The following is a 26,477-nucleotide window of genomic DNA, read 5'->3' on the forward strand; positions in this document are numbered from 1 at the left end:
GGCTTGTGTCTGTGGTCCCAGCTACTTGGGAGGCTGAGAGGGGAGGATTACTTGAGCCCAGGAGTTTGAGACCAGCCCGAGCAATGTAGAAAGACCCCATCTCAAAAAAATAAATTAATTAAAGTAAACATTAAAAGCTTTTCTATAGTAAAATAAACCATTTAAAAAGCCAATAAACAAAGAGTGCATTTGGGCAAAATTTTATAGCAGAGTTGGTATTTGTTATGCTCAAAGAACTCCTCAGAAAGGGGATAAGCCGTAGGTATAAAATGGACCGAAGACCTGACTGGACGTTTCACAGAACTGCAGATCCAAATGGCTCTGTGCGCATATACATACACATATTTCAAACATATGAAAACTTGCTGAAACTTTCTGGTAGTCGGGAAATGTAATTTTTAAAAACGAGAATTAGTATCTTTTTCAGACTGTAGAATATTCAAAGACCACTACAACAACCATTGCTGGTAGGGACACAGGGAAGAGTTTAGTGTGATCTTTCACAAGGGGGAAGAGGAAAATGATTGAAACATTTTTTTTTGAAAGCGACCAGAGGCAGCATCTAGTAAAATAAAAAATACAGCCAGCCTCCTGCTGGGCCTCCTTCCCATGGAAATAAAAAGTACATATGTTATGATATTTTGTAGGTGTTTGGTACATACTGTTTGTGGCAGCAAAGAGCTGGAAGTCCAGTGAATGCCCGTCAGTGGGTAAAGGGCTAACAAGTGATGGTGGGTCCATCCTGTGAATTGTTATGTGAGCATTAAGAAGACCGCATCAGCGTCAAACCCACGGGACTCGGAGGGCTTTCTGTGATGTATGTTTAGCAAGAGAAGTATGATGAAGAAAAATGTGTATAATGTCCGCTTTTTGTAAAACAAATCACGATCCCTGCCGTGTGTGTGCACACTCGCGCACGCACTTACACAGTGTGCTGAAGGCAGTGTGGGAAACACCCAGTGGAGCTTGCACAGAGCTTCATCATAACCCAGAGATGAAGGACGGGGAGGCTGTGAGGTGGGGAGGAGCAGAAAGTCAAGTAAAAAAATAGAAAAAGAGCAGCATGCCCAGGATGCGTGACGTCACACGTATGCATAACCGTGTGCGTGATGCCACGTTTGCGTTGACGCAGAGCAACGGAGGTGAGGGTGAGGGCCAAGGAAGCATGATGTGGCGTTTCTGAGACACTCGATAGGAGCTCCTTCTTTTCGTCATAAAACAGACGCCTTTTGCTGTTGTGAGGGAAGTCGGACAGCTCCACGCGACTCCTCCCTGCAGTGTTTGCGGCACGTTGCGACCCCGGGGCAGCTTCCGTCCTGCCGGGGGCTGGAGCATCCGCTGGCCTCACCCGCCACACCCCTGATGGCTTGGTCCCGGCAGACTCGGGGAAGGCTTTCTCTGGCCACGTACTCAGTCCGCAGAGACCTGGCGTGGGTTCAGAATTCTCCTGGAGACCCACATCGTCTTTCCACGGTCTGCGGGGATGGATTCTGCAGATGCTGACGCTGAGCAGCGAGTGACCCAGACTGTGAACCGTGCCCGGAACCGAGCAAAGAATGACCCTCGGGCCAAAGCATGTCCCGGGTCGAAGTGACGTGTTTCTTCCAAACCCCTTCCTCAGCACCTGGCTTTAGCCTTCCAGCACGCAAATGTGAGCGTGCCACACACCTAGAGAGCACAGCTAAAAGTCAGAGTCTTGGAAGGCACCGTCGCCCCAGGACGTCGTCGTCATGGGGGGGGGTGGTTTGGTCCCTGCCCATCCTTGCCTCACACCACAGCCTCAGCCAGCCACAGTCTACCACCCCTGTGTGTCTTAGAAGATCCCTCTGTCAAAAGGCAAAATTAAAACCATCTAAAGATATGCTTGGCTTCTGTTAGCGATTCTAGAATCAGGGAACCTCTCGTGCTGGTAAAATGGGTACAGTGAGTGCTCCGAGGACCAGAGGAGGTCGGCTTTATAGGAAGGAAAGGGCTGAAGGGGCGCGGTGGCTCACACCTGCAATCCCAGCACTTTGGGAGTCCACGGCAGGAGGACCGCTTGAGGCCAGGAGTTTGACACCAGCCTGGGCAGCATGGCGAGACCCCCGTCTCTACAAAAACACAGAAAAATTTGTAGCGTGAGAACAGAAGGGATTCCCTTTTCATGCTGCCTCAAGTAACTGGGCCCTTTCAGATCAGCTGCTGTGAATCTCCCGTTCTTTGAGAAAACTGGTCTAGTTCAGAGTTCAGTCTGATGAAGCTTCTGGTAGCACAGGTGACTCTGTTCTGGTTCGCTCTGGTCTGCTGGGGCCGAATGCAGGAGCTAAGTCCACATAATGGCCTCCCATAAGCTTTGCTCATCACCTCTATCCGTGCTCGCTGATGCCTCGGAGCTGTGTAGGGGTGCTCCTCTCACAGGATTGCTTCCTGGGGCACCCTCACCCACACCCCGGCATCCTGCAAAACCCCACGATCCAACACCTCGCTGGTCAGATACCTTTTGGTGCAGGATTCCTTTGTGACTCTGCCTTCTCCTCCATCCTCTCCCCCGTGGTAATTTTGCAGAGCCCTGTGTTTGCATATTTATCTTTACACCTGTCCCCCGCCCCCTCCGCAGTAGATGGAGTTCCTGCAGGTCAGGGACCCACTTCCTCTCCTCCTTTCTTCTGTGTGCAATCTCTCCACTCCTGTGCTCATCGCAGCATGCAGCTGGTAGTTCACGCGTAGCGAGTGTCCACTGCAGGGATGACTGGGTGGAGTACATTACGCTTCCTGAAATTCGAGTACAAAACCAGGGCGGGACGTTGTAGAATTGAGCCTCAGCCGGTGTGAACAGAAAACAAAATGCTTTGCAAAGCTAAGCGTGGCGAGATTCTACGTCACTCGCCGCCCCTTTTACTAAGGAAAGTAGTCGTTAATTTAACAAAATGTCTTGGCGAACGCAATATTTACGGTGGTGTTTTAGTGTTCAGTGCATTCATTTTACTCTGATGAGCATAGACGTGGTCTTCCGTTTATTTTCTTCGTTTGGAGGGAGCCTGGGAGCTGTGAATCATTGAGTCTCAGGCTCGGGCTTGACTGAAAATGAAATCATCTCCCGGTGGCAGGGAAGTGCTAAAGCTGCCACTCCGCGGGGCTGCTCTTGACGGCTCTGTTTTCCCTGCAGATTTTCACCGCTTTGCCGCCCTTCACTCTGGGAATCTTCGAGAGGTCTTGCACTCAGGAGAGCATGCTCAGGTTTCCACAGCTCTACAAGATCACCCAGAACGCCGAAGGCTTCAACACAAAGGTAAACGGGATGCGATCACGGAATTGTCACCTCAAAAAGGCTCGGCCCCGCCTTTTGCCGTTCCACGCCAGGCATCTGCCTGTGCGATAGCTCAAGCTTGAGAAACACCAGTAGTAACCCTCACTCTCCACCCCCCAACACACACACGCACACGCGCACACACACACACACACACACACACACACACACACACACACAAGCCCAGTGCATTAGAGGTGGCTTCTGGAGTGATCTGTCCTCGTTGCATGGGGTGCATCTTTCAGTTCCAGTTTGCTGAGTCCTTCCTGCTCCTCCCTAAGCCTCTGGTGTCAGCCGGGCCAGCAGCACCCAGGGCCCAGGGCCCCCAGCCTCAGCCTGCAGAGCCCCCCTGTCGCCCTCACTCCGCCCTGTGTGGAGGCCACTGGGAGCCCGCCCGGCTGCTGCTGAGTTTCCATCTGCCTGGATACGAACACAAAAGTTAAGTGAGTCATGGGTTCTTGGGGTTTTTCTGCAGACCACAGGCTCAGAAAGGACACAGAAGGGGTGTGGGTAATCCTGAGAAGCCCAAGCAGAAGTGGGGTTGGGTGTTAAAGAGATTGCACAGTCCGGACTGGCCAAGGGGGTCTGTCGTGCTGGACAGACCGTGGCTGAGCGTAGCAGAGCAGCGGGCGGCCGGCGGGAAGATGTGTGCCCGGCCGGCAGCGGGGAGGTGTGAGCGTGGCCGTGTTTGTGTCTCAGGTTTTTGTGCAGGCAGGATTGGCAGTTTTAGGCAGGGGCCCGCTGCCCGGCGGCTGTTCGCAATGTGCGTGGGTGGCCCTGGGCCCGAGTGAGGGTGAATCAGCGGCTCCCTGTCCAGGCCCCAGCCAGGCAGCCGCCCCCGCAGGCCTTGCTTCTGAGCCAGGTATTCCCGACAGATCCTGCACAGCTGCCCGGTTCTGAGAGGGCGTAGCCGGCGCGCCCCAGACTGGAAAACAAAAGGCGTCCTGTCAGGTCTGCTGTCTTCCACACTAGGGAGGCTTGGGCCACTGATCTGTTGGGTCCGGTTTGTTGTGCTTCTATGGATGGGAAAGAAGACCCATTTCCTCTGCATTATTTACATAAATTAAATCTGTTTTCTATCGAGTTTGAATTCAAGGGCCATTTGAGGTGGGAAGGAGTAGGGGATGGGGCCCAGCCAAAGATGGAAGAGCTGAGAATGCCCTGAAACTTTTTTCAGGCACTTTGAAATTTTTCTTCTTCTCTCTTTTTTTTCTTTTTGGTAGAGACATCAGGAAAAGCGTGGTGCAAAATGAATATTTAAAGTGGGAGAAATCCCATTGTCTTACAATGTTTTCATTATCTTCTGTTGTCCCACCACTACTTAGGATTGAACTATATGACAGGTCCCCAAAAAACTGGTAGACTTTTAAGTACATTTAATCTGGCTTTAATAGTTCTGTCATCTCAGTGGTTCAAAGGATGATTGAAATGCATTAATGAACTAAAGTTTGTGTTCTTTTGGTTGATCTTTCAAGTACTAAAATAAAGAGAATTTTTCAAATGTGTATACTATTAACAGAAAACCCAAAAATTAAAAAAAAAGTGGAATGAGAGAGATTTAAAGGAGTAGGAAAAAAGATAATTCCATATAAGAATTTATAAGTAAAAAAATTTTTTAATGCTTTCAAAAGTATGCGGTTTTAGTCTGTTATTAACAATTTTGACCTCATACCCTTTTTCTGGATGGTTGTGAAATGTTGTCTCTCTTACACCATGCTAAAGAAAACTGGTCACACTCCTTCTGCAGAAGTGAATAGATTGTATGTCAGTCTATACACATGTGGATAACTACTTAGGTCTTTGTGCTCAAGTAATATTATCTGGAGATAGTCCAGTCTTTTGTGTGTAGAAATTAAGAAACAGGGTTTGTTTGTTTTTTTCCCCAAATCCGAGAATGACCTGTCACTGCAGGAAGGATGCAGCCAGCTGCCAGCATCCTGCACAACGTGGCGTGTGTCGAGTTGCACAGAGGTCAAGAGTCGTGGGCAGCTCCTGACTCCTTTGGTTTGTTTTCCCGCAGGTCTTCTGGGGCCACTGCATCAACGCCTTGGTCCACTCCCTCATCCTCTTCTGGTTTCCCATGAAAGCGCTGGAGCATGGTAATGGCTTTATGATCACAACTGTCCACGCGTAGCTTTGCAGCTCCTCTGTGTTCACTGCTTTTTTTTTTTTTTTTTTTTTCCCAGTTCTGTAGAAGGAGAGATCACAAGAACATGATTTGGAGGGAAACCCTACCTAAAATCTAATGAGAAGCTAGTTCCAGGTTTATAGCTAGTAGGTTTCATCAGTTCCGGCTTTGAGAACCCATTTTCCTTCCAGTCGACTGGCTATTCTGAATAGTAGGAATTCTGAACTCAATTTTTAGTAAGAGTTAGAGTCAGGGATCTGGAAGAGAAGGGCTGTGCTATGATGAAAAGTCAATGCCTCTTGTCCGCGAGCTTGAAATTCTCTGTTAATCACTTGGGCTTTCATTTCCAAGCCTGCCGTACCCCTATACAGAATAACCCAGATCTCGATAAGAGTTATTCCTGGGTTTTCTGAAAGAGTTTGCTTTCCTTGGTGTATGCCTTTTGAAGTCCCGTAGTTTTTCTGAGGGCCGAGTCTCCAGTTTGGTTTCAGTCTTTCTCTACGGCTAGGAGAGGATGTCTGAGAACGGTGGTGGCTCCATGTTTCCTTACACTTCTCCACGTGCCCTAAACATGGCCTCCTAAAGGGGCAGCTCTGCAGTCGCAGAAAATGAACATGTATCGTGAGAATGCTACTCTTTCATCCCCTCTCAAGTAGTAATAATCCCCCTGGGAAAAATTACTCCAAATGTTGACTAGACAAGGCCTTTTATTGTTCAGAGAACCAAAGAATATAAAGTTTCCGAGCATCTTTGTTTCTGGGTCAGCGTGTCTCATGCTTCACACAGAAATGATTCACCCTCACTGATACTCTTTAACCTGTTAAATACTGGCAGCTAGAAAGAGAGCATGCACAGCCGGTTCCTTAGGCCCCGTGACCCATGCTTTCAATTTCATCAGAACTCCTTTTCCTTCCAGGATCCCTAATCGGATAATTAAGTTTTCTGCCTCTAGCCCCAGACCCCCCAAAAGGAACATTCTAGTGAAATCATTTTCTTTTTAACTTTAGATCTTTCTTGTGATTTCTCTTTACTCATGGTGGAATTAACCTGTAAACCCTTACTGAAGAACCATTTTAAAACAAGTATGAGAGGGTTGCGCACGGTTTTGTTTGAGGAGCAGTGATCATAGGCATCCTCGCGGCCGGCTGGACCTAGTGACGGGAAGCGGTGTGAGTGATGAGTGTGGGATGGGGGGTGATGTGGGCAGTCATCCCTCTGGACCCGCGCCAGGCTTGCGTGCTTGGGAAGAGAGAGCGAGTAGCGTGGACTGGCCGCGAGTGCTATCTGCAGACCCCCACCCTTCTCACCTAGACCTCCTCCTGTGTTCCTAACCCAGCAGTGCTCGCCTTGGGACTCTCGGAGGTTTTGCACGATGGTCATTTACTTGCGTCAAAAGGAATTAATGTGGCCCCTCTGCAGCAGAGACGGCGGTTTTCTAATCCCGAAGTTAATGGTCATGTGCTTTGAGTCTGTGGCTCCTAGTTTATATGGCGGAGTTGTTATAGTTTGCCTAGATTCCATGGTGTAAATCCATTCATTCACCTAATGTGCTATATGTAATATTTACAAGGGAGTAAACTTCCAACAGCTGCTAATTTACCTAAAAGATAATGCCAAGTGGAATTTAAGTTTGGTTCTACCATCCTTATCACCACTACATTTGGCAAATTGCCTAGCAGCCAGCCAATAGGGTGATTTTTTTTTTCCCCCGCCTTTTTTATTATGATCACCAGGGTCATCCGTGTCATTATTTCATTGTGTTTATCAAGCCTTCAGCATAGGGGTTTATCTTGTCATTGTGTTGCAAATAACAGCCTATTGTATGAAACCGTTTAAGGTGAAGTCGCAAATATTGAGTGTCTTGGCATAGAACAGCAGAAGACCATTGGTGTTCTTGTTCATTAGTTGACTTCCTCTAACAAGTTGATTGAATATTTTAGAATTGATTTCTAAATGCTCACAATTAGTACAGCGCAAAAATCATTACATCACTGCTCATTAACCTTATGCATGTAACACTTATGTCCAAAACACTGTGGTAGATTCTAAGGGTGAAGAGTAAGTATATCGATGTGGGTCCTAGCTTCAGAGGGTCTGAAGTCTGGTAAGGGAGGTTAGGTTTTGTATTAGTCCGTTGTGTGCTGCTGTAACGGAACACCACAGACTGCATGATTCACAATGAACAGAAATGTATTTGGCTCGTGGCTCTGGAGGCTGGGACTTCCGGGATCGCAGGGCTGGCGTCTTGTTAGGGCCTTTCTGCTGTGTCCTCCCACAGTGAAAGCCCTTGCACCTCCTCCCCTTTCCCCACCCTCCCGGCAACTGTAGATCAGAACACCCCTCTACCCGTTGCCAGCACCCCTGTGTTTTGGCCAGAAAAGGGGCGAAGGAGTGTGGGACCACGCACACCTGGAGGGACATTTTCTGAGTGACGGGCTGGAGGTGGGAGAGTCGCGTGATGGGATTTCCTGTGGAGGAGATGAGCTGCTCTGGAGAGAAACACACGGGAATTGGCGAGAGTGTCGGTCGGCTTTTGTCTTTTGCGGGTGTGGGTGGGTGGCAGGGAGTCGCGGTGGAAATCAAGAAAGATTGTGACGTTCCAGAAGGTAGGTGTGTCAGCCGATTGGGATACCTGTGTATGTGAGCTGATGTACTGTCTTAAGGACAAGTGAGTTCTTATTACACCTGGAATTGCCATTTAGAAGGATGTATCTGCTCCACCCTCAAAGAGGCACAGGAGCATGAGCCAATCTGAAACAAACCGGGGCACTTTCAAAGCCTGTGGGGCCCTGGTCTAACCGAAGAGCACCTGCAGGCCTTCCCCCACCTGCCAGGTGCAGCCTGGCGTCCTTCCGATGCCTGCCCAGACCCTGAGCCCTGAGATGGCGCTGCTTCACCAGGGGCTAGGTCCCTGGTGTAGTTTCATCTCCCCATTTGATACTGTGTGGATGAGTGGGCTTTACTAGAAAATTCTCCCTCCACTATCCAAGTAGAGAGGCTCAGGCACATACTAGCACTGTTTGCTTTGAGCAAGGCGATGTAATTATTGGGAAGAAATACATTTGAGAAGGTGTGGGTACATTGTTCATTCCCTAGAATGCTTCCAGGAATTTTGCTTTGCTTATTTCTGTGTGGTTTTGGAGAGACGTTTCAAAGCACCCCTTTGCTCATGGAGTTTGTGATGATTCATTTCAAGTTTCAAAATAAATTTTTCCGCTCGAGCAATTCAGTAAACCAGATTTCTTCTTCCAACCATCACGGCCTCTCGCTGGCTCCCATGGTCTGCCGGCAGCTCCCACCCTTTGATCTGAAAAGCGATTTCTAAGTTGAAACCGTAATGTCACCTTCACGGGACCAAGTTCATCAGAAGCCTTGGTCTCAGCCCCGCTCAGGTGTGTCCAGTTAGCATAACTGAGCAACCCTCCTTGAAGTGGAATGTGGTTATTGGCAAAAGATCGTAAGATCAGTTTTGATTTTATAAAAGGAAATTTTCAGATTTTTCTTGATGTCATTTAAGAGGGCAGTGATAGGAACGAGAGTATACTTACCAGCAGAAAAAGGTTCCTAAAACATTTGTTCTTGGTTCCCCAGAGTCCACACCATGAAAACAATTCCCTCACCTTTTGGGAAGAAAAAGTACCACGTGGGTACTTACATACAGGCGTTGATTCAGCAACAGGGCGCTAATTCAGCATTTTTGGAGAAGACTATTTTACACTTTTTGATAAATGTGCTGCTATAAGATCAGGCATATTTTATATACTGAAACAAATATAAACACGTGTATAAAATAAAACTTAGTGCACTTCTCTCTGCCCATGGCATTGTTGGGTCTTACTAGCTTAAAGTATTTCTGACCTCTACCTTGCTACTGTAAACTTGGGTGTTTTGTATCATGTAAATCCTGATGACTTGCATTGTTTCACATTAAGCTAAATTTGGGCAAGACTGCCAGTGTTCTCTAAGACTGCAACTTCCTAAACTCCATTACTCACTCATAAAAAAAAGAAGATGACAAATGAGTATGTCGCGTGTGCCAGGCCCCCGCTGGGTTTGGGTTTGTAGTAGTGTATGTCACAGACAAGGTCCCTGCCCTGGTGGAACCTGCACCTAGAGAAGGCAGGACTTGAACAAGAAGTGTTACCGGAGCGAAGGTCAAGGTCAAATGCAGCGTATTCCAAGGAAAGCTACCCTGGGCTGGGCTTTAAGGACTGTTTCCCAGGGGACGTGGCAACAGAGCTGTCAGGTGCGTAGAAAGTGAGCTGGGAAAAGAACAGAGAGGGAAGTTGGGTTGCAGGAACAGCATGGGGTGAGGAAGTGGTTCCAAGTCAAAGAAGGCACCTGTTGGGGGCTGGGGGAAAGGGGTAGGGGCAGGAGTGTGGGGCACAGATTGCCTTGGGATGATGAGGGTGGGGACAGAGACGTCAGACCATCCTTTTGGAGTGTAAGGGAACCATTGCCAGGCTTTAACCAGGAGCCACGTGATCTGCTTTCTCTTAATACCCACGCTGGCAAGGATGACTGCCGGAGTCCGGTTGGTGAGCTGTCGCGTGGTCTAGTGCAGTGATAATGGTGGCAGAGAGAGGTGGGCGTATTGGCGGTAGAGCTGGAAGGACCTAGCATTGCGCTAATCAGTACTCCCCTGCTTTACCTGGTTGTTCTGTGTCTTAAACCTATCCAGGTAAATGTGGTTTGGCAGTCACAAAGGCCAACAAAATACTGTGCTTTAACGTAAGGTATGTGAAACCATACACCGGCACTCTGTTCCCCTTTAAAAGCCACTGACAGTACTGTGTACAGTTCAGAAAAAATTTAAAATAAATTAAATATATTCTGATACGGGTATTAAATGCCAAATGGCACAGAAAAGAGGCTTAGTGGCCTCCGGCGTATGGGAAGACCTACAGACAGGACATAGTGTGACAGAAGTCATGAAATCCTGATGCATATAAATGAAGTAAATGGAACTTGCTCCCTGAGAACCAGAAAGAGAACATTCTGGACGGTTTTTAGATTTATACAAATGAAGCTACAGCTCATAAATCTAAGTGACTGGTTACTAACCCAACTATAATATGCTTAAAATGTAACCAGATTTCCAAATTCAAATGCAAATTTTTTTTGTTGTTTGTTTTTTTCAGTTTTGGTTTGCTTGAAACCCAGTAATGAACTGTTCCCATAAAGGCTGGAATTTAGCAATTAATTGCTTTTCTGTGTAATGAAATGTATGAGGTGTTCTGCCTCCTACGTCTTGCGACACAGAATTGGGCTGGAAGGGCCATTGTTTCCGTTCAGTTAAATGTTTCTTATGTTTCAGTGTCTCTTTTAGTAAACCCTGTGCTACATGCATCTTAAACAGTTTGGTGTCCTGTCGTAAGAAGCGTGAGGCAGAGTCCCCTGTTGCACCCTTGGAGGACGTTGAATCGAGGTGTCCTGGGGGCTCCTCCCAGGAAAAGTTTATTTCTCACCCACGTCACTGTCCAGCGGCCGAGTGGATCCTTCATGGGTGTATTGACTGTGCTTTTCTTATTTTCCGTGTTCTTGTTGCTCTGGCATGTGGTGCCTTGATTCTGGAAGACCGTCTGCTCCCCCACACCAGCCCCAGGCTAGCTAATTCCTAAAGATGGCAAATGACGCCCCCCATGTGCGCCTTTGATGCAAACCAACCAAGCCAACACCCTCGCCCCCAGCCACGTCCTTCCCTGCACCCTCCCTCACACACTGAGCCAGTGTCCCCCTGCCCTTCGTCACACCAGACGCCTGGACACAGGGGACCCACCCCTGCAGCCCAGAGCCCGCCAGAGTTACTCAGACTATCCAATCCTAAACTTGCTCAGCGCACCTTCCCCGCCTCACCCATGCCTTCCTGCGAGTCCCCGGCGCAGGCTCTGGGCCGCTCTCTGCCCGCTCCCTCTGCCTCCCACGTGGCCCTGCGTGGCATGCCGCGCCTCCTGTTTCTAGGGTCTGAAAGTATAATCGTCTCCTGTCCACGTGTGCCTGTCCTCCTGTACCTGATTAAAACACGCCCGGTCCGTTTCAACATAGCGGGGCTCCATCACTGCACCTCAGCCTCCACTCTGGGAGGGGAGAGAGAAGATCGTTTGCCCTGAACCGTGTCAGGCAGGAAGGGATCCATCATCTGCTCACGTCTGATTGGCAAGAACTGGTCTCAGGGCCCACCTGGCACAGGGGGCTGGGCAAGGTGGTCGCTTAGCCCTGCACCCAGAAATAAGCAACATGTTGTGGCCTTGCCGGGTGACTGTTTTGGCTTTGGCAATCAAGTTCGCTTTGCATCATTTTTACTTCCTTTTCCAAATCTAAACAAAGGCAAAAAAAGAGAAAGGTTGAAATTTGAGTTTCGTGTCCCTTAGCTTTATCCAGCAGACATGGCAACAGAGAGGAGAAAATCCAGCGAAAGGTTTATATAACCAGGAACTTGACCCAGCAGCGCTGGTTACAAATGTAATTATAATCACTAACACTTGTATAAACCCTACCCTCCTGCATGAAGCACCCTCCGATAGCTTATGCCACCCTCCTTTACAGAGAAACGGAGAAGTAATCTTTCTCTCCATGAATTCATAACGTTGGAAGCCGAAAGAATAGTTTCGATTGTAGTGCAGGCGTGAACAGGTAAGGGTCTCCGAGTTTATTTGTAAGTTAATTACCTGGGACTTGGACTGCATTTTCACGCTAGATACGAATCTGGTCGTGGCTGGTCGGTGTGCGCCTCGCCGGAGCCCCGGGACCTCCCTGGCCGGGAGAGCGAGCTGGCTCAGGAGGAGCTCTGGAATCCAGGCCGCGCTGTTGCAATAGCACTGCTGGAGGTTCTCGACGTGAAGTTGAGAGGGAAAGCAAGAGGAACTGGCATCCGCTCTCCAACCGGAAGGTCTCAGCCAGCACCCCCATGGCAAGGGAGTGGCGCCACCTCTGCCTCCACTGTCCCCGCGGAGCCCTGTGGTGCTCGGCCCAGGTGTGGCACTGGCTCCCACCACGTGTCCGGCAGACGCATGCATTCATTCGCCCCGTCTGTTTCCAGGGCCATAAAGCCCTGTCTTCCCTGACCATGCAGCACTGTGCTATATAACTTTGTCTTCACATTTGCCTTTTGTCAGAGCCATTTCTGAGTACATTTGGTGGCTTAGCTGGGTGATGATGTAACGTTTCTAAATGAGCATTTAATTGAAATGGCATCTTAATAAAATGGCATCGCCCTAGCCCTTTGGAATATTCTGAAACGAGTTCCTTGATCATTCCGACTGTTTCAAAAAAAAGGGAGACATACTTTTCTTACAAATTGTGGCTTTTCCCACAAGCATTTTCAAAGAGGTTTTTTTTTGCATGCAACATTTTTGGGCTGTTACTGCTAATGTGGAGGGCCCCTGTGGTTTTGTCCCAGTTGTTCACAGTGGTCTGTTTTAGTGACTATGTTTCCAGACCTCTTTGGCTAATCCTACATTATGTCCGTCCCTGGGCCCAACCAGATTTTGCAAATCATATTAAGTCAGGAAGAACAGGCTGGCCTGCTGCCTTGGGGCAGTGGATCCTGAAGCCGTAACGTTGTATTGTTTCTAAGACCATGTGCTGGCTAGCTGGGACAGGGTTGCAATTTCTCCCATTTTATGACACTTTTCTTGTAGGTTAATACATGAAACAATAATCATGATATTAGGTTTCACATCGTATGCAATCACAGACTGTTCTAAATGCGACTCGGTGTTTCATCAAACCCAGCAGGTAGGGAATTTGTCCCATGCTTTTTCCTTGCCCCTCGGAAGTTGTTCCCCTGGGTTTTGGGGACAGGTAATGCCCTCCTCTCTCAGCTCAGCCCTCACCTGAGCACCGGTCTGATCCTGGATTTGCAGAAGGCTGACTGATCTCTGCGGCTCAGTTAAATTCAGTTGTTCTGCTGAGTTGGGCAGGCTAATCCTTCTTTTGCCCTGGCTCTTGAAGCCTTTGTCCGCTAATGACGGGTTTCTGGTAGGAAGCGCTCAGCTCCAGGCTGGCTGAGGTAGGAAAACAAAGGTTTGGGAGGTGGAGTTTCTCCGCATGCACTCTGGTTGGATTTCCTTTACAGGAATCTTTTTAGAGCCTTGCTTGGTTTGACCCCTGCTGACCTCACCATTCTGGCGGGCACCCGAGTAGCCTCCACCCCTCCCTCCTCAGTACACCTTTCTGCCCTGAATCCTTCTCCGTGCCCAATGTAGGCTATTTCCTTTTTGCCTGAAATAGCCTTTTCCCTCTCAGCTGCCCCCACCCCCACCCCCAAATATCCACCTCTGCTCCCCCATTCTGCTTTCTCTGAAATAACGTCTTTACCGTGGTTTGCACAGATAAACACTGTTCTGAAGGCTGTCTTGGGGAACTCAACTATTCAAATAGGTTTTGGGGAGGTTTTTCCCTCCTTTTGAAAATGTTCGCTTGAAATTTTAAATATCTAACTAAAATAAAGACAGTGAAATGACAAGGAAGATGTTTTTCTGAGAGGAGCGGTAGGATCACAGACAGCGCCGTTAAGATGAAGCAGAGTGGGAAGGAGTATTTCGTCAGCAACCTGCTTCGGGATAAACTGGACAATGGGAGTGGGCTTTTCCAGCCTTGAGTCAGCAGCGAGCTGGAGCTTGTCAATATGTTCATCCACAAATGCCTTCTTAGGGCCTCTGTTCTTTCTTTCAGGATCAGCTTATTGGCAGGTTTTAACAAGGCATGATGCCCACAGGTGTTTGCCTCTAAAGCAGCCGAAACCCAGCCATCGATTCCACGGGGACTGTCCCCACAGGGTGTGCAGGCTGGCGACTGTGACTTGTTTGGAGGGTGCTGTCTTTTCAGGGGCTCTTGGCAGGTCCCAGAATCTCGTCTTGGTTTGGGAGTTTCTCCTCCAAGGGAATAAGTTATTTCCAAATGCCATTAGCTTTGACTAATGGGGAAGGAGATACTCCTTCCTAAGCTGAAAACGAATGCAGTGTTGTTACCCCTCCGGAACGATGAACTGAAATAATACTAGGTTTTGTCTTATCTTCATGAAAGTTCAGTGCTCAAAATTGCCTGAAGTGTAAACATTTGATTAAATGCCAGTAGCATCCCCTCTCATGGCAAGTTAGAGATTAATGCATTGTGAACCTCTAGGCGCTGCAGTTGGAAAACGTCCTCTAGTTGTCTGTTTCTTCGGTTCACGCCAAATTGCCAGCTCCGTCCGTGTTCAGTAGTCTTACGGGTCCCTCTGGGTGTATGTGCTCTCTTCAAAGTTAACATTCAGCCCCAGAGTGATCAAAAAGTTCGTGCCCTTGTAAAAGCCAAACAGCTCTCTGAACTGCATCGCCTAGTGCTAGAGCCTCACCTGTCTCTCCCTCCTGATCTGGCAGATGGCTGTGACCCACCCTGCTCACCTCCTGGCCTGACTGGGGAGAGCAGAGTGGGTCCTCCCTACCTATTCCAGCTCTTCCTCTTCCTTTCCTCTAAGCCAGTGACTCTCGGCCATGGTCGATTTTGCTCCCAGAGAACTTAAAAGAATAATGTTGTTCCTTTCAAGGCTATGTAATCTGTGTTAGAATCAAAGAAATGGTCTTCCGTCTAAACTCCAGTGTTTCTTTATGGGGGGGGGTTGCCTTTAAAAGTGTCGCCCTTGTTATGCAAACAATCTGAGGGCCGGTTGCTGAAAAGGGAAGCCCTGCAGCTCTGAGTAGCTATTAATAATATTTATTTGCTGGTGCAGCATCAGTTTGTTGGCTTCTTGAGGTTAATTTAGCGTCTCCCCTACTTTTTGAACTTTTTAGAGAAGTTCTGCCAAAGCTGCGGTCTCTCTTCACCGCCTCTCCCCTAAGCGTTGAGCTCATCCCTTTTTAAGTCAGTGGCCACTTTTCTCTCTCTGTTCTCCTGTTGTGACTCTCACCGCCTTGCCCAGCAGCAAGCCCTCGGGTTCGGGGCTGTGTCCGATGCAGCCCATGGTGTCGCTTTGCTTGTTAATCTTCTCTTCACCTGTCTAGAGTCAGGAGAGAGCGTGTGCCCCGGGGGCTGGATCCAGGGACTCAGGACCACCCTATTCCACTGCGACTTACTTATGTTGCTGTAGGAAAGGCAACAGATCGTGCTTATTTAGTAAGAGTGGGCTTCTTCAGCAAGCAGATGGGTAAACCATCAAGCACAGATACATGTGCATAACAGCTACTGGGTTGGAAATTTAACACAAAAATCCCTATCTACCCAGCCCGTGGGCCACAGATCTGATATTTTGAGTATTAAAAAGTATAAAAGGAGGTTGTTGCTATCATCCAAAGAAACTGTTCATGATCTTAAAATAGGCTTTGACCCCTCAGGATAGAAACCAGACTTCTCTGAGCAGGACTGACATAAATTGGATAATTCTATTAACATTCTGCCTTAGCGATTGTTATATACAGTTTAATAGCCATCTTTGGAAACAAAGAAAGAAGAAGATATGAAAACTGATGCTTCAAAATCCTGGCTGTGTTTTGTAAACATCACTCATTGGATGCTTGTATTTCCCAGTTTATAGACTCCAGAAGTTCATGTAGTTTGCAAATGAGAACATGAGTAGTGAATATCCCCCAAATTCTTTCCAAGTTCAGTCATTATGAATTGATTCTGTATTCATGTAGTTATCTTTTTTCATTGGCCCACAATTCTAATATATCAAAAATTAAAGATGAATAGTAAATGAACACTTGAAAAAGATATTATATAATGTTAGCACTTAATAAAGAGAGATTAGTATATTCTTATTCCTTTCCTTTTTAAAAAAAATGGATAAAAAGATTTTAATCTTTATAAAAATGTAAATTTCAATGCAGATCAAATGGCCATTTGGTTTTTGGAAGCTTGATTTTATTTGCTTCATTTGGAGAAAATATAAGATGAAGAAAACTCAGAGTTAGAAAGAGAAGTAGGCATTAGAATCACAGATGATGCAATTTTGAAATGCCCCTAGGTTTTGATAGATGTTTCTAAAGTTCCATTTTTAATGTTCTGAATAAAATAGATGGCTGTGCCCTGCTTCTTGGAAGGTAATAGAAACTTATTTGTTTTGCAGATACTCCGCTGGCCAGTGGTCAGGCTACCGACTATTTATTTGTTGGAAATATTGTTTACACGGTAAGTTTACCTGCTTATTGGGCCATTCTTAAATGGTCCACGTGTGGGTTATACTTTCTCTATACCTTTTATATAAGGCCTTCCTCATTATTATTATTTATGTCAAGTCTTTAAACTATATTTTATAGATTCCTTGAAGCGCAGAACGGTTGTGAAATGCTTACTGTGTTGTTTGTGAAGGTTCTGCAGAGTCTGTTTCTAGATGGGTGATTGGCAGACTTCCCAGTTCTTCAAAGGACCGTTGCACATCCACCCTTAAAAGAAAACACTCGGGAAGGTGATTTCTCCCAAATCATCTACGCTAAGGAAAGGGCAAAACTATTATTTGTGAGAAGACCATCACTAGAATGAGAGTTTTTCTGGGAGTAAATCTGCCTGTGTGTTTCCTAAAAATAACCCCTAGAGCGTTAGCTACCCATGTGGCACTTTGAAAATATCTCTTCCTTGGAGGAGCTAACTCTGGAGCAGAGACGTGGGATTTCCCACGGAAAATGGAAATAGCTCACTGAGGATAATGTATTTTTTCCAAACTCTTCTTTCTTTTCACAGTATGTTGTCGTTACTGTGTGTCTGAAAGCTGGTTTGGAGACTACAGCTTGGACTAAAGTAAGTTTTCTCTAGAATTGTTTCTCTATCCAGTATAGGTATTTTTTATGCTATGATTTTGCTTTAATGCAAAGCCTTGGGGAAACAATAAGTAACATCTAGCTATCTTATTTTAAGTTTTGCATGTAAAATTTGTGGTTTGATCTTTATCAGGGCAAATTTGCAATCCAAAGTTTCTTGGTGATTCATTTGCTTGGCACCTAATTATAGCTCTAAGCTATTAACAGTCATCTCATTTCAAATGTATACGCCCATTGTGAGAAAACCCCCCAAAGCCCTGTATACACACACATACATATACACATGCATATGGGAAATACAGAAGAGCAAAAAAATTTAATTTCCATGATTTTACCACCAAGAGATACCTAATTAATACTCTGCTCTGTAACCTTCCAGACTTTGTTCCATATCTGTAAGATATGTGTATTTTTTTAATATGTGTGTATTTTTTTAATATGACGATACATTATAGAACATAGAGCTTTGTAATCCTTTTGTACTTAAAAATATATCAGGCACATGTTCTATGCCTCGGAATATAATTCCACGAAATCATTGCTCGCGGTTGAAGAGTATTAAGTTGTACAGATGTTCCATCATTTATTTCATTGCCTCTTATTTTAGACGTTTTGGTTATTTCCAACATTGGAGGGTTGTAACTAACGCTTCATGTTTGTCTCCCTCAGAGTGTCATGACCTGGCCGATGTTTAAATATTCTGCTAAGAAAAATGGGCACGGGGTGGGAGGTCAGGGTGCGCAACTGGGGCTCCCTCAGGAGAGAGAGGGACAGAAGCAGCTAGTCCAGGTCAGAAGTGAGGGTGGCCTAGGCTGGGATGTTAGAGGAAGAGGTAGTGGGAAGTGGTCGGAGTCTGGTTGCATTTTTTGTCTTGTGAAAAGCTAACAGAACTTGCAGGTTGATTAGATTGTAGGGTATGGAAGAAAGAAAGACATCAGGGATCATCATACTGAGAGGACAAGAGAGAGAAAAATAGAAACTCAGTAGATGCTGAGAGGGGCATTAAGATATAATATCCATTCCAGATTTAAAAAAAAAAAACAACTTTGCAAAACGAATGGAACAACCAGAGTCTCGAAATGGTAAATAACATAAATAACGTAAATTCGTTTTGCCTGTTCAGCCGCTCTCTTACCGGGCTAATGGGGCCGTGTTCCGTGCAGCCCCAGGGTGGAGCAGACACTTGCCATGAGCTGAGAGGTGCCTGCTGTCACTGTAGCACGGGTCTTAGAGGAAAGTCAGCTGTGACAGCAAAAGCGTGTTCTTCTTCAGGGCGGTTTGTGGCCACTGGCCACTTGAATTCATTGTTAAAAATTCTGAGACAAAGGAGTTAGAAAAATGGAACTCCCCAGTGTTCCCATAGGGAGAGGTAGTTTGGGTGCAGGGGTTCCCGCAGCAGGTGGATTCCGGCGAGTCCGCCCAGCGGTGAGAAGCCCCGTCTGAGTGTCTGTTTCCCCCTGCAGTTCAGTCACCTGGCGGTCTGGGGCAGCATGCTGATCTGGCTGGTGTTTTTCGGCGTCTACTCAACCATCTGGCCCACCATTCCCATTGCTCCGGATATGAAAGGGCAGGTCAGTACTGCTAATTGTCACTGTGCCCGCTGCGCCCTGTGGTAGCGGCGTTTCCCACGTGTGGGTGAGAGGCTTTCTGCGTCCCACAACAACCATGAGGAGAGGCTGGTGTTACCTGCTTCCATCAGAATTTATCAGGAGATGAGCCGAATCGAAGCATCTCAAAGAGGTTGTCCAGTCCGCAGAAGCGGCGTTTGAGAATTGTTTAAAGTTTTGTGTAGAGACGGGGTCTCGCTATGCTGCCTAAGCTGATCTTGAACTCCTGGGCTGGAGCGAACTTCCCGGCCCGACCTCCCAAAGTGCTGGGCCTACAGCGTGAGCCACCACGCCTGGCCTGAAGTTTTCAATATTGTGGAAAATCGTCAACTTAAATGGTCTGACTTACCCAGCATGTCCACATTTCCATAGCGCATTACTGATGTTTACAGCGTGTGGCCCTTTGAAAAACTGGAGCTGTTTTAGTCATTCGTATTCCAGTGATTATGTTGATTACAGTTTTGATGTTACACTCCGATTAGCTGATAACTGGTCACCTGTGAAAGATAAATCTAACAACTCTGTTAACCAGATCATTGATGAACCCGGAACCCCTCGTGGTTCATGTCTTTGAACTGGAGAGGCTGAGATTGGAAGGCCTTTATACTTGCTTGAATATTTTTTTTATATTTCCTTTTCTTTTATATTGTTTTTATCCAGTGTTTGAGATTGAGCCATCAACAGGGACAAATTGGGTCATAGAATCCCGGGGTATTAGGTGTGCGGAGACAGGAACTTGGTAATCTGTGGTTTGAACCTCCTCGATTTGCCGGAGAAGCTGTGCGGGCCCAGGTGTCCGGGCCCACCCCACAGACCCCACCCTGGGGTCGCCCACAGCTGGCTGCCCAGGCCCTGTCCTCACAGCAGAGTTGTTCCTCTGCACAGAGTGGAAAGCCGTGGTGCACCGAGCCAGTCTTCCCACTTCCGTCCGTTCTCTGGGCTCCCAGTCCTCCAAGCTTCCTTCCCAAACAGCCAGAACCCACAGCCCAGGCCCATGGCCCTCGCCCCAGATGCAGGCCGGTGTGTGCTCCCCTGGGCCCAAGGGGCAGCTCTCTGCAGGGGCCGTGCACTGAGTAGATGGGCGGTGGTGCCGGTCTGTCCACCACGTTCGCAGGAGGATGTGTGTGCTGGGGTCAGAGCCAGGGGTGAGAAGGGGAGAACCGTGTGTCAGGCTTCCGCTGGTGGTCCCGCCCCAGGAATACATAGTTTAGGGGCGGGCCTGTGCATGGCCCACCTGGCTGCTATGTCTGCCTCGCTTACTCTGTAGAAATAAACAAAAGCTCCGGAGTCCACCCAAGTCTAGATCATGCCCAGCAGCTGTTCCAGGTGAGATGATCCAGGGTGGCGTTGCCTTAGTCAGCAGGCAGCTGACACCCCAGGGTGTGCAGGGCCTGCCATGAGTGGAGGTGCCGAGCAGGATGGCCCTGTCCTGCAGGCACGGTCTCTCGTGTGCTCTGATGCATCTTTGCTTTGTGTACGGAAAGAGGACAAACCCATAACGTGGTTTACAGTTCCTTTCCAAATCCAGGCAATAGAGGAAATGAGAGGGTGTTGAATGAACCCAGAAGATTGTCATGCAGCCAAATGAGCATTCCCCAACAGAAGATACTTTGTGCATTTAAAGAAATCAATTTTATTGTAAAGCAATGCAATAGGTCCCACAAAACAAACCAAGAAAAGTATCCCCTGCAAGGGGATCATTTGGGTAAGGCATTGGTGCTTAGGGTGTCTGCTTCGTGTTCTCCTCCACCTGGCTAAGGTGGATCTGCTCCTGATATCCCGTTTGGGGGAGTTTTATGGCGCGGGGCAACAATGGGGCTGCCGTGCACGGTTTTCTAAATTAGGGGAGAGTGACAGCTGGCAGGATGGGGTCAGCTGGTGTGTGACTGGCAGGCACAGCCCATTCCTTTGGAAGCCCCTCCAGCATCCTGGACAGAGAGCTGCCGCCACACCGCCCGTGCGCTGTGCTTCAGGAACTGTGATTCAAACACGCGTGAATCAGGCCCGCCACTGGCTCGCTGCCCTGGGGCAAATGACTTCTGAACTGCCAAGGGGCCAGGCTGATCACACAGCCACTAACGTGCCAGCGTTTTTGCTATACACGTCGCATAAGCCTGCAGGTCTGTGTGGTGCTGAGGCTCAGCTTAACGGTGAAATATACGTATTTGGGGACTCTTCCAGTAGAAATTTAGGGACCATTCCTACTGTCCAAGAGCAAAGAAGTGATGCCATTAAACTACATTTCACTTTTGTATAAAAGCATTTTTTAATTTTACTCAAACCATGTCATTTTAACCTTTTTGTTGGTTGATGCATTTCTATGATACAAATGATGATGTTATGAACTAGAACAGAGCTGGGTGAGACTGAGGTTTTCGGTCTGAATAAGAGGGTTAGTGCAGTTTTCCTGCAGCCAGATTTCTGAATGGGTGATCTGCTGACTGGGTTTAAAGAGCTGTTTATCATCTCTAGTCTTCTTCTGGAGGGAGCTCTGAGTGGGAAAAGGGCATCAGGAAACCATGTGTGATTTAGTGTCACAGCCAACCAGTCAATAGTGAATCACCTGCTGTCTGCCACGCTCTATTTTTTTTTTTTTTTTTTTTTGTTTGAGACAGTCTCACTCTGTCACCCTGGGTAGAATGCAATGGCGTTATCTTAGCTCACTGCAACCTCAAACTCCTGGGCTCAACTGATCCTCCTGCCTCAGCCTCCCGAGTAGCTGGGACTATAGCTGTGCACCAGCACATCTGGCTAATTTTTCTATTTTTAGTAGAGACGGGGTCTTGCCTCAGGCTGGTCTCGAACTCCTGAGCAGAAGCAATCCTCCCGCCTCTGCCTCCCAGAGTGCTAGGATTACAGGCGTGAGCCACTATGCCTGGCTCACTCTCTATTTTGACTCAATGGTTCATTCATTCTTTGAAAAATGGTAGGGAAGTATTAAAAAAAAAAAAAAAAACATTTTTAACACTTTTGAAGAATCACTTTAGCGTAGAGTGGTTAAACTAGCCTGAAGTCTCAGAAAGGTTCTGTGTTGACCCAGGAGGAATCGTGCGCTGTCACGAAGAGAGGGGGCACCTGGGTACAGGTGCATCAGTGAAAGGAACTGGCTGTTTGGGGGACTGTTGAGAATATGCCTGAGCCATGTTTGTCCCTTGGGTTCTTGGTTGGTGAACGCTTCAGAGTGAAGGGTATTATAGGGAAAATACTGCTTTTTAAAAAGTACCAGTTTAAGAATGTTTTAGTGATTTTTATAAACCATTTTTTTTTTAGTTCACTAAACAGTAGGTTTCTGGCAAGTGAGCGTAATTCCTTGAAGCTTTAGAATTAAGCCAGAGAGAGATTCGACACACAAAACATTCTGTCTATTCATAACGTCTTCAACCATTGAAAAGAAGTATTGTTTCTGCTGGGGTTTCCTAAACTGATTTGATTAAATATTTCTTTGTCTTGTCCATTATATTTGGAGTTTCTCTCACGCAGGTTTTCCCTGGAGGGCAGAGGAAAGGAAGGGCTGTAGAATTAAAGACTTGTTCTCCGCTGTCAAAGAGTCTTTATCTCCCCTAAGGCACCTCATGGCTTGGTATGTGAAACCCAACCAGAGGGCCAGCCAGGGACTCCCAGTGGAAGTTTCTGAATCAAAGAAGTCATCCGCATACTTCCGCTCCTGAAAGTGCACAGCGTTTGTGGGGGTTTTAGGAGCATCCTGCTTTTCCATCCTTCTGTTCCCATGCTTAACTCTACGGTAAATGAAAAACTCGGGTCACGGCTGTCCTGGTTAATGCCAAAGTCCTTAGCTACGGAGAATATGTGACCTTGCTTTCCCGTAGAGGGGCAGGCGTTTTTCTTTTTCCCAGGGAGCACAGCCACGAGGCGTGGGCTTCTCCAGAAGGGGTCCCCAAAGCAAATGCTGAAACGTGGAAAATGACAGGGTTCCCTCAGTGCACTGCTTTTCCCAAAGTTGCCTGTTGAAGCAGAGCTTGGAAATAGAAAGGCGACGGAAACTGGATCCAAAACCAGATCAGGAAATGTGCTTACATTTTCTTCGTGGGTTCCCAAAGCTTTTGACTTGAGCAGTGTCTGAGGGGATGGCCTCTTATCTGACCTCCAGTCAAAAGTCAGGAGACCGGGGTTCGTGCCCCAGGTGGTTATACGCAGCCTTTGGCAAATCACTCTGCCTGCGTTAATGTCCTGATCAGCAAAGTCAGAATAATATCACCCACTCTAGTTAACTCAGAGGACTGTGGTGAAGATGTAATAGTTAATACAGTAACCTGTGGGAAATCTAAAACATGCATGTTCTTCTTTTTCCTGGAGTGATGAATTGTTTTTGAATGCTCATAAATAGAGAGATTGCTATGATTTAAACTTTCTAATTCTTTTGGCCGAAGGATTCTAACATTTTATAGGTTCTAGTTGAGATGTTTCCCAGTAAGGACGATTGACCACCTGCATCTGATTCATCTGGGTTGCTTGTTAAAATGACAACTGCCCCCCCGCCAAAAAAAATATGCTCAGTCTCTCTCTCTCTCTCTTTCTGACACTCTCATACACACACACACACACACACACACACACACGCACATACGCACAGAGTCAGAACCTCTGGGTTCTTAATTTTCATAAATCTCCAGGCAATTCGTCCCTTTAAAGTTTAAGAACAGCTGCTCTAAAACACCCAAACTACGACTCCACCGCAGTGTTTGAGCTGGTGCTGGCTGTCGCAGGAGAGGCTGGCGCCCTGAAGATGCTCACAGCTGATTGACGGCTCACGTGCAGGTTATGCAAGACGTGGCCAGGTGGGTCAGTGACGGCCTTGAGGCAGCAGCTTTCTAAACAGGGACTTACACCAAAACACATCACATCGCTCACCATGGAAAAATGCTCCTCACAAACTTTGGTGCTTTTCCTTTAAAGTTCTTTTCATTGCTAGTAAAAGCAGGGGGAAACCGTTTCACTTCAAAGCCTACAAACTGCTAACTCTGCCTGCAGTGCCAACTTCCCGGCTCCAGCCAGTTTCTGGCTTGGGACAGAATTGCTTTTTTTTTTTTTTTTTTATCATCCTAAATACTGGAATGGATGTACTTTTGAGTTTTATAGACACACTTGTGTATGCACAATGCAAATCCCAGTGGTCTAAAAGTAAACAGAGGGAGGCATGGCTCTGTCACCATTGAATCACAGCAATTAAGTCCTCATCTTCCCTGATCATCCCCCATCCCAGACTTGGCAGCCAGTGGAGCTCAGGCCTAGGTACGTGCCCCGAGAGATCCAAAAGAGTGAGGTTTGTTCCACGCTGCCTGTGCTCTAGGAGGTGAGCCGAGAAGTGGGGGTGACGTCATGGCGGTGGCCGTCTTTGCCCAGCTGTGGCTCCAGATGTGCGTAGGGTAGGGCTTGTAGGAAGGAGGCTGCCTGAGGGTGAAGGAAAGGACTCGTCCTCAGGGTGAGGTGCCTCGTGTGGCTGGTGGTCCCAGCACCCACCCTCCCCCACCCCTTCCTGAGGGTGCCGAGCCCGTGTTCACGTGTGTGCTCTGCCCTGCACCAGAGGCCAGCACCTCTGGGGAGCCGTTTCCGCCCCCAACTGCGGGGGACAGCTTTATCCCACCCCCATGTCGCAGCGAATGGCTCAGAAACCCTAAAGGAGACACGAGGAGACATTTGCTGGGGATTTCTGGGAGAGCAGTGTGTTTGCTCCTTAAAGAAGTCCATCTGAGAGAGAGAGAGAGAGAGAGAGAGAGAGAGACAGACAGACAGACAGACAGACAGAGACGGCTTCTTGTCTGAACGGCACATTTGCTGCTGCGGTGTTAGAATGACTGCCGCCACCCTCGGGACGCTGCTGCTGGCGTGGGAGGGAGACCAGAAAGACAAAAAGGCAAATAAAAACAAGTCTCCTTTTCATTATTTTATTATTATTCTTAACTGACAAGTTAAAAAAAAAAACAAACCCCAAAAATGTCTCATGCAGCTGTTGAGACACCCAATGAAGCCGGCCCGGCCGCCCACCCATTCTCCCATATAGATACAACTCCTACAAGAGACACCCCTTCGCCCAAAATACTGAGGGGGACTTTCCCCTGCCTTCACCAGGACGTGGCCAGCCGAGGAAATAAATGATTTTTAAAAACAAGCTTCAGGCTTTAGCCTAGCATATTTTACTGTTTGGCTCTCCTCGAAGTTGCAGATTGATTTAGGGAGATGGCAAAGAATTACCTAGATGTTGCAATGATTAGTTTTTGGAGATAATAACGTCCCCAGGAACCATCTCACTCGGACCGACGCGTAAGCTTGCCGGGGTCCCCTGTACCACGACGGTGCTGAACGGTCTCGGTGCTGTTGTCCTGGAGGGAGCCTTGCGTTTCAGGAGCCTGGGCCGGCCGGGCCGCGGGAGCCCCGCGAGGAGGACAGGCCCGTCCGAACAGACTTGCCTTTCCGCGTGGGGTGTCACCCCGGCGGCCTCTTTGAGCATTGAAGTTGGCCAAATTGTTTGTTGGAGTCCAGTTTCCAATCTGGCTCCAGCCGCGCGTTTTGTGGAACGGGAAGACTCACGAGGAGTAACACGCTGTGTTTCTGGATGACGTTTTCATCTCCATAAACCGCAATGTGAGCAGAGCCGAGGGGGCGTGACTTCCGGGTTTCTCCTGTCCCCGTGGCCCTTGTCACCCACATCCCGGGTCCCCTCTCCTGTGCGTTCCCCTCTCTTGAATTCTCCTCATGCCAATCCCTGTCCGAGGCAGTCACTAGAACCAAAAAAATAATAATAATAAAACTATAACCAAAAATAAACCTCTTCATTGATAATGAAAAGAAAAATCGGAGACACTCACTTGGCCGGTGCCGTCTAGGTTTTCACAGCCTGCAAGTATCTGGGCTGTAAAATCGGAAAACTCAGGCATCCATGGGACGAGAGTTCCGTCAGAAAATGGCTTTTGCAGTTGTTACATGGAATGCCACGCTGTTTTTGTTTTCCTTCTCCTGGTTAACAAACAGAAAGCGTATTCTTTAAAAAATCGGAAGCTCAGGAAAGTGGCGCCAGATCCTTTCCGCAGGCGGCAGCAGCGGGATCGGCGATCGAGTCATCCCGACGGCTTCCCGCAAAGCCCGCGGGATCCACGGAGCCCGCCTGGATTAAAGCGACCGGGTCAGACTTCTGTCCTGTTCTGTGCAAATCATAACTGTGAAAGCAGGATTTGAACCAAACTAACCTAACGCCTGGGACATTTATGAAGTTAAGTCTGTTGTTCACAATATCCATTCCTGTGTTGTCTCTGAGCCCCAGTTTGTCGGGTTTAGGAAGGAGATAATATCTATCTTTGGATTTAATAGGGAAATTAAAGAAAATAAGGCAGCAAATAACAGTAGGCGGTGCTTATTGAACAGTCATCGATACTATGTGTCACACTAAACTTACTCATGTACGTACGCATCTGCAGTGGCATGCGTGACGAACTGAGCATGAGCTCATTCAGTAATCTGCTACCGTATGGGGAAACTGAGGCAGGTGGGGCGTGGCGCAGTGGGCTTCCCTCTGGAGTCTGTCGATGCCAGGCTGAGTCTCTCACTTCCTCACCGTGGAAAGCACCCAGGGTGGTGATGAACTGGGCATCCTAAGAAAATGCTGGTCAATTCTTAAAATTTTGCTTTTATTAAATTTTATCCGAAGTGACTTACCCTGACATGTAATGGAATTTTAAAAATACAAATGTGGGGTTAGAAGGCATAAA

The 26,477-nt window shown here is 47.6% G+C and overlaps 1 protein-coding gene across 2 annotated transcripts in view; it reads left to right on the forward strand.

Moving 5' to 3' along the window:
• LOC105878807 (phospholipid-transporting ATPase IB) overlaps positions 1-26,477 on the forward strand; it is a 504,404-nt gene that overhangs the window by 358,002 nt on the left and 119,925 nt on the right. Inside the window, exons 29-34 of one of the 2 annotated variants that reach the window (XR_012922496.1) lie at positions 3,146-3,268; positions 5,307-5,385; positions 16,462-16,523; positions 16,652-16,800; positions 17,073-17,129; positions 18,613-18,634. Coding sequence is in view for 1 of the 2 variants with exons in the window: in XM_076009551.1 (XP_075865666.1) it covers positions 3,146-3,268; positions 5,307-5,385; positions 16,462-16,523; positions 17,073-17,129; positions 18,613-18,720 (429 nt within the window). In the remaining variant the exon portion in view is untranslated. Of the gene's footprint in view, positions 1-3,145; positions 3,269-5,306; positions 5,386-16,461; positions 16,524-16,651; positions 16,801-17,072; positions 17,130-18,612; positions 18,721-26,477 lie in introns of those variants that run through there. The other variant, XM_076009551.1, reaches the window with a different exon arrangement.

The sequence above is a fragment of the Microcebus murinus genome, chromosome 13, assembly GCF_040939455.1.
Source record: "Microcebus murinus isolate Inina chromosome 13, M.murinus_Inina_mat1.0, whole genome shotgun sequence".
Classification (NCBI taxonomy): Eukaryota; Metazoa; Chordata; class Mammalia; order Primates; family Cheirogaleidae; genus Microcebus; species Microcebus murinus.